The 18522-nt window shown below is 40.3% G+C and overlaps 1 protein-coding gene and 1 pseudogene across 8 annotated transcripts in view; one reads left to right on the top strand and one right to left on the bottom strand.

Annotated features, from left to right (window-relative positions):
- Positions 1 to 1387: 1387 nt before the first annotated feature.
- LOC147015466 (uncharacterized) overlaps positions 1388 to 18522 on the bottom strand; it is a 25113-nt gene continuing 7978 nt past the window's right edge. For 7 of the 8 annotated variants that reach the window (XM_085850251.1, XM_085850255.1, XM_085850252.1 and 4 more), the window contains 9 exons: positions 13685 to 13773; positions 12904 to 13148; positions 12472 to 12597; positions 12120 to 12367; positions 9809 to 10076; positions 7334 to 7396; positions 7078 to 7201; positions 5318 to 5447; positions 1388 to 1662 (listed from right to left, as the gene is read on the bottom strand). In XM_085850251.1, coding sequence (XP_085706377.1) covers positions 1542 to 1662; positions 5318 to 5447; positions 7078 to 7201; positions 7334 to 7396; positions 9809 to 10076; positions 12120 to 12367; positions 12472 to 12597; positions 12904 to 13148; positions 13685 to 13757 — 1398 coding nt within the window. In that variant the 5' untranslated portion in view covers positions 13758 to 13773 and the 3' untranslated portion in view covers positions 1388 to 1541. Of the gene's footprint in view, positions 1663 to 5317; positions 5448 to 7077; positions 7202 to 7333; positions 7397 to 9808; positions 10077 to 12119; positions 12368 to 12471; positions 12598 to 12903; positions 13149 to 13684; positions 13774 to 16729; positions 16977 to 18522 lie in introns of all 8 variants that reach the window. The other variant, XM_085850250.1, reaches the window with a different exon arrangement.
- Positions 16728 to 16868, top strand: LOC147015467 (signal recognition particle RNA; annotated as a pseudogene).

The raw sequence follows: 18522 nt of genomic DNA, 5'->3' as shown, positions 1-18522 counted from the left end.
AGCAATTATCAATAGGCTTTCATCTCTTGCTTCTCCAAGAGAAAATTATCAACTCGGAGGTACAGTTGAATAGTTAGTGAGCAAGGCTAACCACATGCACACCATTGAAAACCTTATGTTTTGCAAGTCTAGAATCCCTTTCATTTGACTGAGCTTTTCGCTTTTGATTACGATCTCTATTATTCTCCAAAATAATGATTTTGTAGAAAGTGATGATTTCGATGATGACTTTATTGGAATAGTCACGTCACAGAGAAACTATGCAATTTTAACTTATGATAATCATAGAGAATCCTATGGAAGGAGTTATAATGATCCACAAATAGCACACCTTCTCCACACCCTAGCATGACCCACACACTTCCCTGCACCCCCCCCCCCGCCCCCAATCTACCTCACCCAACCTCAACAAAAGCAACCACTACAAATCTCCACCCTGACCATTATATCATATCATATCAATGTCCATCCTTTTTAGAACTTATCCAGCCCCTTCCCCCCACTCCCCCATCGCTCGTAACTCCACTTGCTCTCAACCTGAACCCCACATACATAACACGTAAATTGATGTCGCAGAAAACGGTGACAAGCTTTTTGGTTTTGTCATTTTTCCCCACAAAAGGGAACAATGTCGAGAGTTAAGTTGAGAAGTAAAACAAAACTTAAATGGAGTTATTTACATCTTTATTAGTTGAAAAAAAACATCCGCTCTGTTTACCCTGACATTTGTTTTCACACCTGGTGAAATTAACTTATGGTATAGATTAACACTAAATATCTTAAGAATTATAAGGACGTATATTATTTTATACTATTTATTAGCTCTGCCTCCGAAGGTGAAGGAGGTTATGTCTTCACACCTGTCTGTCTGTTTGTCTTTGTACAGGATATCTCAAAAAGTTGTGGATGGATCCAGATTAAATTTTGTGGACAGGTTCGGTGTGTGACAAGGACGAACATGTTAGAATTTGGTGAAGATCCGAATCCGGATCCGACTACTAGAATTTTTAAGTGATTCTTCACCATTGACAGATAGGGCGAAACTGATAATAGCACGATATCTCAAAAAGTTGTGGACGAATTCAGATGAAACTTGGTGGACAGGTTGGGCGTGCGACAACGAAGAATTGATTATATTATGGTGAAGGTGAGGATCCGGATCTGGATATGAGAGTTATTTAATTTTGAAAGTGATTCTCCACCATTGAGAGATAGGGCCAAAAACGATATAGTTCTGTATAGCAAGATATTTCAAAAATGTATTGGGCCCGATATGTTCTCATGGATCAGGCATTGTGTGACAGAGGTATGCGTTCCACCGAGTGCCCCTCGAGTAAACAAAATATTCTTACTCTTGCACAAATGCAGAAAAAAAACAAAAACAATGCAAGATGTGGATACGTTTAATGAATATCGTTGTAAACTTAAAGTTTCCTGTGTGCACGTTCCAGTTGTGGAGTCAAGAAGTATGGTGTGCTTACAGCCTCAATCAGCTTCAGTACTATTTTGATGGTGAAGTTAACCAAGCCTCGGCGCCCTTGTCAGGAAGAGTCTTCCCAAAATGATGTTTTGGTGCTGCAGTATGAGGATGATGGTGTCGTTGCAGGATGTTCGTGGCCAAGCAGCGTATTCTGAGCCACATATTCAGCCAGGCGCAAGAAGCTGCAAATGAAGAGTAGCGATGAGTCTCTACTATTACTTGTCGAATGGGCCTCAATGAATCCCCCTCTTGTGTGGTCTGTGCCAAAAGGTAAAATAAATTGTTCCAAATCTCTTCCTGAACCGGCTGGCCAGACTTGACATTCACCAGAACCCAGCACAAATACAGAACTTTCGAAATGACGTAATCCACCACCACAGAATGCTCCAAGCGCATGCGCAGAAACTCCTACAAATAGTGATCTTTGAGGCTGTTATTGTTTGAACTGTTATTGTGCATGCTCGGGAAGGAATGTGACCTAAAATGGCTCTGAAGCCGATAATACTTGGAAAAGTACCTGAAATAAAACTCAGGCATGCCTCTACTCAACAAATGAGTTGGACTTAAGGCCCAGTCACACGTTGAAGTTTTAGCCAGCTTGTGCCGATTTTTGAAAAATTTGTCTAAAACCCTGGCACACGTCGAATACGTTATGGGTAAGTTTTGGAAACATTGAGAGCACACTGAAAAACACTGCCATACGTCGTAGTACGCTGGCTTTCATCGTTGTACTTTGCGGTTCTCCTCTAATTTTAGCATGCTTGAAATTTTACGACTTATGCCGGCGTATGACTCACAAGTTCCGCGACGCTGGCCATAAGTTGTAGGCACGTTATGCGATCGTTGACACACGTTGACACACGTTAATTGTAAGTTAATCATAAGTCGAAACACGTCGAGGTATTGTTTAGCGTACCCGAAACTTATTTCTAACCTATGAGTAACATGTTGTAGGCACGTTACGCGATAGTTGACACACATCCACACACGTTACTTGTAAGGTACTCATAAGTCGAAACACGTCAAGGTAATGGTTAGCGTCAGTGTTCCAGACTCCCTGGTTTTTGGGGGTTTTTTTCTTCGGTATGACAGTGATGTTGACACTTCGATTTCTAGTGTGGTTATGATTTAAATCGTTTAGCGGCAGCCTATTAATTATATTATAACCGCAATAGAAATCAAACTGTCAACATCACCGTCATACCGAAGAAAAGAAAAATACCCCCAAGAGGGAGTGCCGGTCATCTCTGCCAGAGGTCGAAAGTAACTCTGCGCCAGACTGGAATAGGGGCAGTTCATAAAGTACGTACGCTCTTACTTCCGGGTTTCGAAACCACCCACCCCCCTCTGTATGCAAGCCAGTGACCACCCACCCACCCCCTCATACATCGCTAATCGCTTGCAAAGCCAGCAGTTCCTTATGAACCGATGTTTGTAAGCCATGACGATGCAGTCCCTAGCGGTGTAATTTACCTTTTTCTTTTAATATCACAGCACGTCATTTATGAAAATAAAAGTACAAATTGACATTCAAAACAATGTTAATGTCACAAATGAAAGTAAGTGTGCATATAAACTTGTGTTCCATTGTTTTAGTTAAATCTGACAAAAGCTTCAAATGTAATATTTGTCTCGGAGAGTTCCAGTTCTTAATTTAATACTTTTTTTTGTATGTACGTACTTTATGAACGGCCCATACGGGGAATCAGAGCGAAGTTTGAAGAGCTATAAAATCGGAACGAGAGCAAATTTCAAAAAAATGGCTCGTGTTCTGGAATTTAGATAATAGTCCATAGTATCTGAATCACTCAACATTTGATCTCTCTTGATAAATGAGGGAGGAGATACGATTTGAAATCGACGATTTTCGCAACTTTGACAGCCTCGTGACGTTGACCGTGACCTTAGCCGACCTTGAGAGTTATATCGTTGTGCATGTCTCATCGACCTCTATCCATTCCACTCTTGGTTATTTGTCTCCACTCGGTTTGATTGTGGACGGACGGACGGTCGGAGGGACGTACGTACGGACGGACTTCGAGACTGAGGTTATTAGGTCATCTCTACTGAGATGATAGAGATGACCTAAAAACCATGGAGTCTGGAACACTGACGCTAACCATTACATTGACGTGTTTCGACTTATGAGTAACTTACAAGTAACTGTTGTCGATGTGTGCCAACGATCGCATATCGTGCGTACAACTTATTCCCATCGCATGCGGAACGTGTGAGGCATACGGCAAGCACGTCGTAAAATGTTTAACACGTTTAAAAGTACAAGACGTACTCCACTTACTACGACGTATGATAGCTTACTCTAGCGTTCTATTCACGCATACCAAACGTACCCATACTGTATTCGACGTGTGCCAGCGTTTTAGACGCATTTTTCAGAGGTTGGCATACGCTGGCAAGATCGCCAAGGTGTGACTGCGATGTTGACACTTCCATTTCTCCGGCGGTTATGATTTGAATCATTGTGTGGCAGCCTTTTAATAAGCTACGCCACGTGATCGTCGGCGATACGTGCAGCACGCTATGCATAAGTTAGACTATCGTTGGGCATAGGTTGTGAACGACGACAACAGGCTAAGCATTCGTTGGTATAAGTTATCTATAAGACAACGAAACGTTCTGTGTCCGTTACTAACATGTTATGCATTCGATCAACTCAATTTGAATACGTCCGAATCTTTAAAAAAAAACATCAAAAGTTCAGCGTAAGCCAGCATTTTACATACATTTTGATATGTTGCCATTGCTGGCTAAAACGACAAGGTGTGACTGGGCCTTAAGAGTTGGATGGAGACACCATGTCTCGTTTGGGTGATTCTGAAAATTGATAGGCAGGTCATAGCTGGGGCTTGTGAATGAACAGGGTAAGTTTAAAATAAACCTTTAAATTTATGATTTTATTATTAATCATGTTGGGAGGGAGGTGGGGGGGGTGGGAGCTGTGAGGGCTGTTATAAATATATTGTTTGTTTGGTTCAGGCACCGCAAGAAAATTTGTATTATGTAGATTTTTGCATCTATTGCTAAAAGGAGAAGCGTGTGTGTGTGTGTGTGTGTGTGTGTGTGTGTGTGTGTGTGTGTGTGTGTGTGTGTGTGTGTGTGTGTGTTTGCCACCACTCGCTTGCATTGACAGGAAATTGTAGCAACTCGACACCTCTCGTCCACAGATATTTTTTTGTATTTCTATATATTTTTGTGTCATATTTGCATCTGGAAACACAACAATCATGGTAAACCATCTTGAAATTGCCACTGTTTTGTTTAAATGATGAAAATTTTGTACTATCGATGGAAGGTTAAAACCGCCTGTGCTAGAACAACCGAGTCCCTGAAAACGCACACACAGCGCATGCGTGAAAGGCCGCATTAGCAATTCATACGTCATTTGTAAAATCCTGTATTCCTGATTGAGGCAGGATTTGTGCAGGGTGTCGACGATAACAAGCTGACTCTTCGCAAAAGACATCGTGTATCTTTAACATTCACCAATTAATGCTAGCAGAAGGGATGCCCAGCTTAACATCCATCCAGCTTAACATCCACACTCTTTGTGATGCAATGCCCTGCCTGCAAAGCACCGATCCAACAGTTTATTGTCAGATCAGGAATCAAACCTAGACTCGACAGCTGAAGTTACCTCTGCACAATCCTGTCTGACATAGCGTCTGAAAGAGCATTGATGAGCAAAAAGTTGTAGAAGTTTCAAAGTCAAAAAGTGATACGTGCATGTTGTAGACCATGTACCTGCATCTAATTTCCGTAAACGTTTAAAAGTTATTTTTCTCGTATGTAAATAATGATCAATCCAATATTGCCCACCGTATGAGTCTGGGAGTGACAATTATATTGGTGGCTTGCTTGGCAGAGGCTGTTTTCTTAGTTCGATGACTGTGATGTCCAGGTCTGGAATAGGCCAATGTCGCAGCTCTGATCAATCTTGACTCCATTTCTGGTAAAATACAAGTGAAACTCTTACACAACCAACTTCCTTTTAAAGAAGCACTTTTAAAATGCTCAGAATATGTGCTTTGATGGTGAGGTTCCTGCGTCAGCTGGACACACATAACTTGCCCTCATTTATCAGTGTTATTGGCATAGATGGTTGTACAATGATAATATGTTGGCCATATCTTGGGATATTGTGAGTATTTCCTTCCAAGAACTTTTAAATGCTTCACATACAGAGCAATTGGATAGGGGGGGGGGGAAGAGGATGATGGGGGATTTCCCTGGCTATACTTCTTTTATTTTTTAATCCTGCACCTTTTAAACTGCACTTTAAGTTTAAATGGATAAATTTCTTTCCTCCCACTCATTAAAATATTTTGTATTGATGGTTATTGAGTTTGTATAATTTTAATGTCTGACATTTTAAATGATTAATTAATGCTGCATCCCTTTTGAGCGAACTGATTTCAAAATAACGCTCGTTCAAATCACACAAACAGTACAAGATCAGCAGGACATCATAGTAACATGATTGAAGCTAGAAAGGTACTTGGTAGAGCACATACCTCCACCAGGTTTAACAGTTTACATTTCGTATCCCACTGATAGGCCGGATCTGGATTCGGACCTGAACCATAATATAATTGGCTTGTTCTTGTCACCCAACCAACCTGTCCACCAAGTTTCGCCCAAATCCGTCCATAAACTTTTGAAATATCATGCTATATATTCGTTTTTGGCTCCGTCGCTCAATGGTGAAGAATCACTTTAAGATTTTTTTAAGTTCTAGTATCCTGATCCGGTTCTTCACCAAAAACTAAACAATTCGTTCTTGTCACACACCCACCCTCTGAACCAAAATTCGTCCGAATACATCCACAACTTTTTAAGCTATCCTGTTCACAAACAAACAAATAAACATACAGGGGTGAAAACATAACCTCCTACACCTTCGGTGGTGGAGGTAATGACAAAATAAATGCATTATGCATTGATTATCTTAACTGTTTTTATCATGTCATAGTTGTAGTAAGGCTTGCCATGACATCTGTAAATTTTATCCCCCCACTGGAAATTTCACAAATCCCACCCCGGCTTTCAGTGTCCAACGATCTATATGCAGAGCACTTGATAAATGAGCAAGTTAAGTGTGTCCAGAGGATAAAGGAACTTTTATTTTTATTTTCCAATATATGAGTGGATTTCCTTAAAAATTTCCTTATTACCTATACATGTATTTTTAAAAACATTAAACCTTGCTTTCCTGGACTCCTGTGAGTATTTAGTTCCAATAGCATTTTGAATACCTCATAATATTCAGGTAATATTTATTAAAAAGCCGTCCAAGGTATCTTCGTTTCGTCAATTAAAATCAACATTTCAGGTTTGAAGTAAAATGTGTTTGCCTGGTGGTTGAAGTACAACATTTCAGGTTTGAAGCGACCAAACTTTTTTAACAGGGACACCAAGAGCTCATCCTCTAACCGAATATTGTATTAAAACAAAGATATAAGCAGTCACATTTGAAGATATAAGCAGTCACAGTTATGCACAGCCAGTAGGAGACCCAACATTTTATTGCGGGATAAGGATTACATCCATCAAGGGATGTGCTGCATAAATGTACACACCTGTCAATCCCTGTTGATAAACGAATTCATCAAGTGTGAAGGCAGAATCAAGAAACGTTGCTGGGAAAGCTGAAGTCACCATGTCGTTCACGAAATCATGGAACTTCTCTGGACAATTTTTCACCTGCTCATTGAAAAAAAATGTATTGTTAGCGAATTTAAAAAAAACCAAACTGCTGTGCATTTTCATCCATTCAAGTTACAATTATTAAACATCAGCGAGTTTGTAAGGAATGTGAACAGCAAGGAAGGTCACCTGATCAATTTCTCCAATTTCACAACACTTTTGTCTCATTCGCAGTAAAGCTGGCCAGAGGACCTTTTCTCATCAAGGCAATAACAATTAAAACGTGTTAGAAACTTTCAAATAACGTAATGAAAGCAGGACAACTGATTTCGAGCATTCATACCTTCTGAAGGCCAATAATTACCTACTAATGAGTTAAAGTACAAACAAGGTATACAAGACCAGCAACATATCAATAATCAGAGACATATTTCAGGAGGAGGGGGTGTTGGGGAAAGCCGGCTGTAATATTGTCTTCGATGAACAGTTCTGGCAGGCCAGGTGTTTATAAAAGTAAGTTTAAAGGAGTGAAACAAAAGATCACCAAAATGTAAATATTTCCACTAAATGTAGAGGTCTGTTTCGGGTATGTATAATTACCTCTGCCACCTAAGGTGGATGGAGGTTATGTCTTCACACCTGTTTGTCTGTCTGTGAGCAGGGTATCTCAAACAGTTATGCACATATTCGGATGAAACTTGGTGGACAGGTTGGGTGTGTGACAAGGACGAATTGATTCGATTCTGGTGATGATGGGGATAAGATGATTTTCAAAAATTTTTCCAAGGGATTCTTCACAATTGAGAGATAGTGCCAAAAACGATATATGGCACAATGTCTCAAAAAGTTATGGACATATTATGACAAAACTTGGTGGATGAGTTGGGTAGGAGACAGGAACAAGCCAATTCGATTTTGATTAAGGTCCAGAAGCAGATCCAGCCTATCAGTGGGATACAAAATGTAAACTGTTCAGCCTGATGGAGGTATGCGCTCGACCGAGTGCCGTTCTAGTTGTATTACACAGTGCCTTACCAGAATAAAATGAACACCCCTGATGATAAAGAAACTTTATTTTAAAAACTAAAAAATATACTCCACCTTTTGTAAAATCTGCATCAGCTTGCCACACAGAAAATCATTGATTCGATTATTTCACAAGTTCGAGCACCGTATGATGCCAAAGGACCAGCTACCAGATACTAATATATATGTAATCCGTATATTTGTGGTCATATCACAGATTGTAAAAATAACAAGGAGCTTTGGTGCAGGAGGCCATTGATCATGCCTGTGTTACACCATACCAACACCAGATACTATCACCCATACACAAGCATGCGACCTGTAATAACTACCAAATATCTCTGTAGCCCTCTGCTTCTCACTACCTATCTAACTCCACTTTAAACCCATCTACTATTTCTGCTGCCACTACCTTTCTCGGGAGACTGTTCCGTGCATTAAATACACTCTGACTGAAAGACCCCTGCCTTGTTACTATCCTAACTTCTATTTTGTACTCTGAGGCTATGCCTCCTGGTCCTATCGCTGTCTATTCTGCTGAAAAATTATTCTGCACTTATTTTATCGACACCCTTCATTATTTTACACATCTCAATAAAATCCCCTCGAATTGCCTCCTTTCTAATGTATAAAGTCCTGTCTCCTTCAGCCACTCCTCATCGCTTCGTCAAGCGAGGCCCGGAATCAATCTTGTTGTCCTAAGCTGAATTCTCTCAATGACAACTACTGTATGTAGTGACCAAAACTGCACACAATATTCTAGATGAGGCCTCGCTAAATTCCTACACACTGTTAACTCTACCTCGTGTCATTGATAATTTATCCCCCAACGAATATAACCGAAAGCCCCGTTAGCTGTACCAATAGCCGCCTGTCACTGTGCTGCCTGCTTATCTCCCGTATCTATTACAACCCCCAGATCCTTCTCCGGTGTGACACGCTCCAAGATTGCCCCTTGCATCATGTAATCTATCGGTGTATTTTCATTATTTTACCCATCCCCAGCACCCAGCACCTTACATTTCATTATGTTAAACTGCATCTGCCAATCTTTTACCCAACCTATTAAAGTAACAAGACCTGCCTGAATCTTAACCCCCCCCCCTCTATATTATCTACCTTCTACCTCCTATCCATCGATCCATCGGAACTATACTCTGTACAGAGCATTGGTGCTGCCGAAGCAGTCTCCTGTACTATTGGGCACAATCCTGGATGGTTCGCCACTCCAACGCAGGATACTCGAATGGCTCAATCATCCCAATACACTGGTACTCATTTTGCCAACTTCAGAATGATGACAGGTTGAGTCAACCACACCTGGTGTTAATTCAGCAGCCAACAGGGCTCTAACGCAGGACCCTAAGATCCCAAGCCAGACATCCTAACCAATAAGCCAACATCAAGCTTCACCCCCACCTATTGATTGACACTTTTTAATTACCACAATTGTTTTGGTCACTTTTTGGGACCCACCCCCACTCCCTCCCTCCATCCCCATCCTCCCACTCCAACACTGCCGACAATGTTTAAATACTAGATCCATCTCTTAAAAACATTTAAAAATTCATTAATTTCACCTTTCTGAACTGCAAAATGATTAATTAACGTGGACTTTGGTGAATGAAAAATGCTCACCACATTTAACATGAAGAGGTTGTTTTTAAGACTACGTCGAGAAATTATGAACTTATTGTGCCGGACATTTTTGTGCCACAAGACAAATGGCTTCGACAGGCAGAAAAGTTTGAAAAATGGAACTTGTCGCAGGTGACAATGGCAGCGATACTCCTGCAGCCACCGTTCCAGCGAAGTGAATTCCATATCTCCATGGTGATAGCGTAGAAATCCGTGTTCACTGACCGTGTAGTAGTTGTTAAGGTCGACGTTTTTGTATTCCACAATCCTACACAATGAAAATTCCCTTGTTAACTCTGTTGTGCAGAGAGGATTGGATGAGGAAAGTTTACAAGAAATACTATCAGTCATCCTCTAACTTCTTCAACAGCCCCTATTTTGTGATATACCCCACAATAATTCTCACCTTCTTGTGGGGTTGGTCAGGAAACGTTTTTGGCTTAAGTGTTTCATGAACCAGATTTCCAGGACTGATGTTCGACTGATGGTGTGTAAATTTGCAATTTTTTTCAGGATCTGCCGGCAATAACTCGCCTGCTCTCCACGAAAGACACCTTGGCATGTTTAACACCCACCAATGACCAGCGCATACAAACGGGTCCTCTGGCTTGACATCATTCCGATGAATGGTGCACACACATTGATGTATCACCATGAATGCCAAAATACAGGGTGACAGTTTATTGCTGGTTCAAGATTCGAACCCAGGTTATAAATGCTCAAAGGTAAGAGCAAATACCTCTATAGTCTCCCACCAGTCCTGAGAATGACGAGAGGAGGTATATTTAATATTTTTAATGTCATGGTAATCGATCAGTTCAGAAGTATAATAACTCATAAGTAAAAGTACCACAACAAAATGTTTTTTGTGGATGGGGACCTTGCTTGTATAGTGTACAGTGGCATTCAAAATGTTTTATCAAGATGCCAACGTTTTATTAAAAAATTTTCAACATACAAGCATACTGTATATAAGTGGTAAGAAATAATATATCCCTTCCACGAATATATACTGACACATTGATGAAACGGGAGAAAACGTTGGCATCTTGGAATGATATGAGTGCTGTATCTCGTTTGAATAACTTTGTGAACACCCCAGGTAATGAGGTCATATTTCTAAACTCGGTTATAAAATAAATTCTGTCCTATATTTCCAAAAATATACACTTAGGATATATTATGCTGTTAGAAAAGCAATTTTAAGGGAAGTTTAAAATGGCATTTTTTTTTTGAGGAAACAGCAATAAATTCCTGTGGGCAAGTGTGAAAAAAAATTCTAACTAAAACCAGGAACTCAAACCCAAGGACCTCATCACTTACACAGTGACAGCCCATTGATCTATTCAGTCTTTGGATATCCTCACAACTTTTTCACAAAAACAATGCAATCTCTATAATGGCAGATGTCTTACGTGCCTGCTCGGTGGACCTCGTTTATGTGTTTGTGTGTATGTGTGTGTGAGTGTGAAAACATTGGAGATGAACCTCATAGAAATTTAATAAACAGGAATAAATTCCTGTGTGGGACGAGTGTGACAAAAATACTATATATATATATATATATATATATATATATATATATATATATATATATATATATATATATATATATATATATATATATATATATATATATATATATATATATATATATATATATATATATATATATATATATATATATATATATATATATATGTATATATATATATATATATATATATATATATATATATATATATATATATATATATATATATATATATATATATATATATATATATATATATATATATATATATATATATATATATATATACTAGCGATACCCGTGCACATGCATGGGATAGCAGTACAACATAGCTGGTAGCAGACGACAGACCGTACACGGGGAAAGACAAAAATACGCATTGTGCAAAATGCAAGTGGTACTATGGAACGCCAAGACTTCCCAAACATTGTCGGCATATCAGCTAAGTGCCACAGCAATTTCATCGGTTTCGTGTGACGGCGAGCCGAGTTTTTAGTGTGCAAGCTTGATATTATAATAGATACACATATATATATATATATATATATATATATATATATATATATATATATATATATATATATATATATATATGTACATATTCACACATACATAGTATATCCAAACGCTGCCTTTAAGTCTGAAGGCTGTGATAATGCTAAAGTAATAACCCATGACAGCATTAAAGTACATTAATCATGAGTATGAGATATTTTAACAAGCAAACATTATTATGCAATGCGTTAAAGAAAATTGAAATGCATTCCTTAAGATTACCTGAGATCAAGCAGGTCACAGTTGGCGGAAGAACGTGGAACTGCTGGGTTCAGGTAAAAAAAACCCAGGTGCTCGTTTTCACGAATAACTTGAATAATTTCCAGTGGATCACGAATATCTGCTTTGATTACATCTTTGGTCGTTGGGAATGACTTGCCTCTTGGAAAGTTTGAATGTGATAGTCTACGCATGTCTGGTTTGCACTGGACAGGTGGCCTCATCAGCTGCCAACTGTCACTCGATTCTGTCTGTTTGAGAATAATGGATATAGTAAATGTGTACATCATTAAAATTGGTTGAAATTGCGAACGATGTTTAGGATACAAATGCATAAGGCAACTTTTTGAAACACCTTTGTGGTTGGCACGTGTCGTGGTACAGCATTGGCTGAGCGCACTGTCCTTGATAAGCCCTTTGAGTCTGGCTGGCTGTCCATGCATCGCAAATTGACTTGTTCAGTCGGAATTTGAGATCTTATCTGGAAAGCATGCACATAAGGTTAAAAAAATGTAAACCTCTGTGCTGAACACTGAATACTATACATCCCTAATTCCTTCTTTCTTATCTGCAACAATGCGTCTGTCTGATATTTGCAGTCTCCATCATTAAAAGTGACTCCTACAGCATGATCTTTTGGAATCCAAATGTATTTTCTGCATCTTTGCTTTGGCATATTTGCAGATGGACTGAAGAACATACTTATATCCAGTAGGTATAAATGTATAAATGTTTGCCTAATCTTGCAAAAGACATTCCCAACAAAACCCACCAGACAGAGGCCTACCAGAGGTTCATCACGAGGTGATTGCTTCTTGAGCCGGACACACAGAGCCCAGCTGCTAATGGCGAAGGGGAAAGTTGGGATGGTGGTCGAGCAGCTGCATGATTTTCCAGGATCACAGCGTACAAGGCATGTCGGCTCCTCCTTTGTGTCAATGTGAGGCAGTTGTAACAGACGGTCGATCAAGCTTGGCTTCACAATTTTCTGAGATGCTTTTCCCACACTCGCAGGATCATTCCTATTTTCAACTGCACAATCATCCATCATTATATCTATGTTATGTTACTGTTAATCCATTGCTTGTTAAAATGAATATGTTAATTTTTGCTTTTAACAGCAAAGTTACAAGTGCTACTCTTAAATATTCTAGTCACAATAGGTTAGCCAGTTAATGGCTACAAGCATTACCAAATAGAGTGTCATAATGGCTCCACACAACAATCGTCATGGGCCGATTTAAAGGGCCTGCTGCTGATGATTTTCTCGCTCCTAACTCCACAAAATGGCATCCGGATAGTGGATTGACTACATTTGTTGTGGATTTTTCTCTTGTTTCAGGGCAAAGCACAGGGTGTTGATTGTCATCCACCCCACATAAGCAGCAAGCTTGGACCATATTGGGATATGCAGTAAACAGAAGCTTGAGACCATGGGGTATTTCAAGTTTGAAAGTGTCGAGAAATTAAACTAATTTTGTTTAAATCAGAAAAGCCAAATCAATTTATCTTTAATAAAATATTTACTGGAAAAACTATTTAAAAATAAGGTACAAGGGCCAACAAACCTGAATATTCAGCTCTCATCTCCAATCCAAAAGATGCATGATTTTTGTTCATCTTATGTCCTTCAAAATACATTATCCAGTACTGTCACCTGGAAAACAATATGGAGCGAAAGAAAGCAATGCTAATTTAATTCTGAAAAACAGAATCGACAATACGTTTAAATTCGACATCATAAGAATCACATTGCCTAATGAATTATATATTATATTATATCCTGTACATACGATTCAAATAGAGCTGACACGGTAGCTTGGAGTGACGCGCACTCACCATTTAACTATCTAGTCAGGGTTCAAATCTCGGCCCAGCTCTAAATTATTTCCCTGGTGTTTCGGATGCAAGTAAATAATGTCAATGTACTTCAATGTGTGTGCCATCAATCAGAGGAATTTTAAGCCCGAATTCAGGAATTCTGCGAGCACTAGTCGTTGGTGGACATCAAAGATCTTACAGTCTTTCGTGAAGTGGTGAGTTATCGCTGGCACCAGGACCAAATTACAAATTTCTGCAACATTCAGTCAAATGTCAGGCCTGACCAGCTGGTTCATGAAAGACTTGGCCCAAAAACATTCCCCAGCTGACCCTACAAGAAGGTAAGAATAAATGAGGCAATTAAAGAAGTAGTTGATATAACTCAAATCTTATTTGAGGCTTCTTGATACTGTCTGATTTATCACAAGTGAAATTGTTTGTGGAAATCTCTCTTTTAATCTAGTGACAGGTTAGATGTCACGATAGCACCAACCTCAAGGCCTACTATTTGTAAACATTTTGTTACCTTAGATAACTCGAAGATCGCAGACAGGACAGTGCTGGCTTAACACCCACTCCAATGGGTGAATTATTCGTGATGCAGCAGGTATGGCAAGCAACATACCAGAGCAACAGTTTTAATCTTGACTAAACTAGAGAATAAAACACTTTCAACATTAAGTACTCCAGCTCAGAATGCTCAGCGCACATGCACAGAACCCCCAGGAAATGCCAGTGTTCAGGGCATTATCAAGTATTGTTGTTTTGAGGAGTCTCAAAGGAGTCTAAAGTCCGTGTTGATAGATCTGTTCTGTGATTGTGTAATTAGAAATTCCAACTTTCATTATTCTCGTTCCACATTCTTTTCCACAAACCATCTGCCCCATATTTTCCTCATACATGAACAGCTTTTCCTCGCAGCCCCCCAAAACCGTTTTGACCCACTTCATGAACGTCTGTGACAAAATATTGCAGCAAAACCAGAGGTCAATGAGCCAATTCTCTTCACGAGCACCCCGAAGGCCACTCCGTGCAGGTTTCGTGAGCGCCGACAAAAGGATGTCGCGTCAAGACCCAGCTTGAGGATGGCTTCTCCAAAGGATGAGGGGTGGGGGGCAGCCTCGAGCACAGGGGGCTTTTGCAGATCTACAAAAGGCTCTTGGCAGAGCCTCTGTGGAGAAGGATGTAAAGGAAAGAGGGTAGGGAGGGGCATAGAAAGACAGAGATTTGAAGCTTTGCAGCTTGGGAAAGTTATGGACTCTGTTCAGGGCTCAATCAATTGTTATTATTACAGCGCGGTGACATCGCGCTGTTATATAATTGGCTATTCTGTCCTGTGTCTTCTGTCACACTAATTGTTGGGTGTGATGTCGACGGAGATTGCCGGGTGAATTGTGGGCAGGGTTAATGCGGAAGAGCGACGTTTTTTGTGCTGAATCGTTTTCTATGTGATGCCGGAAGTTGATTTTCTGAGCAGGAAGTGATAATCTTCCTGTTCCGTTAGTTGTTGACGCGCAGCGTTGTAACTCTCGTTATTATTACTGCCACTAAAGGCCATTTCTTCAATCAACTGTGTCCTGACTTATTCTGTTCATTGTGATGGTGGCATAAGACTGTTGAAGTGGTTGGCCAGCTCAGATTCGTTATCCAATTTCAATCTCAGATGAGGTTATGTGACGTTTGTTTCGCTCAGCTGATTGACTAAGGTTTGTTATGTAACTGCCAGCATGGTACCCGCTCGCACTCAGGCTTTTGCGTAAGGTAACACGACTCTGGGCGTGGGATCCTGTGGGAGGTTTTGGGGTGACTGGAGAACATGGTCTCTTAAGGACATGCCGTCCTCTCGGAGTTATCCAGAGGCGATGTCCCCATCAGAGTATATTGCCTGTGCTAGACATAGATTGTTTTACCTAAAATGGCTCACAGCGCTTCTGAAATAACCTGAAAATGCTTGAAAAGATACCGAGAGAAAGGGCTATGTGTCTGCACAATGAAAGACTTGGATAACTTTCACAGCTTGTTGAATGGGCAGCTGCTCATAATGCAAACTCCCGACCATGTAGGCCCGTGAAAGGCCCGAAAGTTCGGCGCCGGGCATTCTACCCCAACCTCCATGCTGCTTAACACCAATAGGAAGGTCATATATGGGGCTTGTCGATGCACAGGGTAAGTTTAAAATGATGATATTTACGATTAATCATGTTTGGGAAGAGAGGGGTGGGGTAGGGTGGGAGTGGGAGTTGTGTGGGCTACGGGTGCTTTTATAAATAAATATACATATGCATTTTTTTTATTTCTTTCACTCCAGGGCCACAAGAGAAATTCTACAATATTTTTGCATCTATTGGAGAAAGGAGAAGCGTCCGTTCATGTTTGTGTATATGTGTGTTATAACCATTGATGCCGCTAGCTAATTGCATTAATAGGAAATGGTACGATCCTGACTCCTCATCTACAGATATTCCTTGTGTTCCGATATTTCTGTGAGTCCATCTTGCATTTAGGAACAGAGCAATTATGGCTAACCATATACAACTCGTCACTTTATCATCTAAATGCTGAAAATTACGTTTAAAAGACGATTTTAATCACAGATCTCACACGAGTAACGGCAGGTTAAAAGTGCCCGGCGAGTTGAACCGAGTCACCGTACACACACACACACACACACACACACACACACACACACACACACACACACACACACACACACACACACACACACACACACACACACACACACACACACACACACAGCCTCAATTAGCATTCATATGTCATTTTGAAAGTACCGGGCGTAGTGGCGTGCGCCTGTAATCCGGCTACTCGGAGGCTTGGGTTGGAGGATCGCTTGAGGACGGGAGCTATGCGCTGGACCACGCTATGAGAGGGTGTAGGGCATCCCGGAATCATGGCGAAACCCAATCCTTATCCCTGTGTCGTAAGAGGCGACCAAGGTTGCGTCAGGATGGGCATCCGGCGTAAAACCTGTGCCAAATCAGTATGCGGATCATCACGGATGATCCGCTGTGGCGACCCCTAACGGGAGCAGCCGAAAGACGAACAACAACAACATGTCATTTTGAAAGTCACGTAAAGCTTCTAGTCAAGGATTCTCTCACCCGAGTCAACATGCTGTCCCTTGTGAAAAACGTTATGTTATTATCTTATTTCACCCTCAGTTGTTTGTTCGGTATTTGTTTTCATCTCATAAAATTGAATGAACTGTAAAGCGGATTGGACTGAAATCATCATTTAGAGCCAATTCAAATATAAATTTTGGAATTTACCTCAAACAAGTAAATGAGCATGGTGTTCGATATGAAATGTGACCAGTCTTTTTTATTTTGCACATAGAATATAGGCACGTGGCTTTTAATTTACAAAACAATGTTTCATGCGTTTGCCGAATGAGATCAAAATGTGCTTGTTTCATCTCGGCCTCGTCTTTCGCATGGATCTTAACTTGCATTTACTGGAAGGTAATTCGGACTAAAATGCTGGAAGTACCAATTCATTGTTGTGAACCAGCAGAACAAACATTTAATTGATAAAACTCAATTGAAACTCAACTAGAGAGAAGTCGATGGCGCACCATCGCAAATCCCCATGCTTCACACCGAAAGCAAAGTTGAACCAGAGTTGGTGTCAAAGCCACCCAATGCTCGTCTGTTTATACATTTATCGTTTTTAAAAGACTAGTATAATAATTAATATTTCTTATAAAGCATTGCAGTGAAGTCTGATCCAAATAATTTTAAAGCAATATATGTATTTGTATATTGTAATCAGTAACAAGAGCACAAGTGAGCACAATATACGCCCGAACAAGAAGGTATATACAGAATTGTGCTACTACATGGAAAACGGCATCCTGGTTGCCATGGCAACCACTTCAGATGACGAACGTATGTCACGACACACCGTCTCCACAGTCTGTACCTATGCACCAAAGATGAAACGTGAAAGTTGAAAACTTTGGGAGTTAGAGTGTGCACAGGAACGGATGGAAAACAGCATCCTGGTTGCCATGGCAACCACTTTAGATGATGAATGTATGTTGCGACACACCGTCTCCACAGTCTGTACCTATGTACCAAATAAGAAACATGAAAGTTGAAAACTTTGGGAGTTAGAGTGCGGACAGGAACTGACGGACAGACAGACAGACAGACAAACGGACGGACGGACGACCGGTATCACATAATACACCCCGATATATATATATATATATATATATATATATATATATATATATATATATATATATATATATATATATATATATATATTGTTGTGGTTACCAAATTCGCAAACCACCATTCAGGTCCCTTAGGTGAGGTATCTCGGTAAGTGCATGTGTAGTTAGGCCCAAACCCGTTGTCTAGTGGGAATACATGTCATTTATACGTGCTGCGACTCTTCAGGATAGCCGTTTTTCTTTTACTATCTTTATTTTGGACCAACCGCCATGATCACAACCACAACATCAACCACCAACCACAACGCCGCTTCACCACAACCGCCACGACCTTCCCGTCACACCTCGCAACCGTAGCATCGCCACCGTTCTTGCCCCGCTGTG

Source organism: Eptatretus burgeri, chromosome 12, assembly GCF_056783735.1.
Source record: "Eptatretus burgeri isolate ZD-2024b chromosome 12, Ebu_testis_v1, whole genome shotgun sequence".
Classification (NCBI taxonomy): domain Eukaryota; kingdom Metazoa; phylum Chordata; class Myxini; order Myxiniformes; family Myxinidae; genus Eptatretus; species Eptatretus burgeri.
The sequence above is the reverse complement of the archived record's forward strand: the minus strand, read 5'-3'. Positions and strand labels throughout refer to the sequence as shown.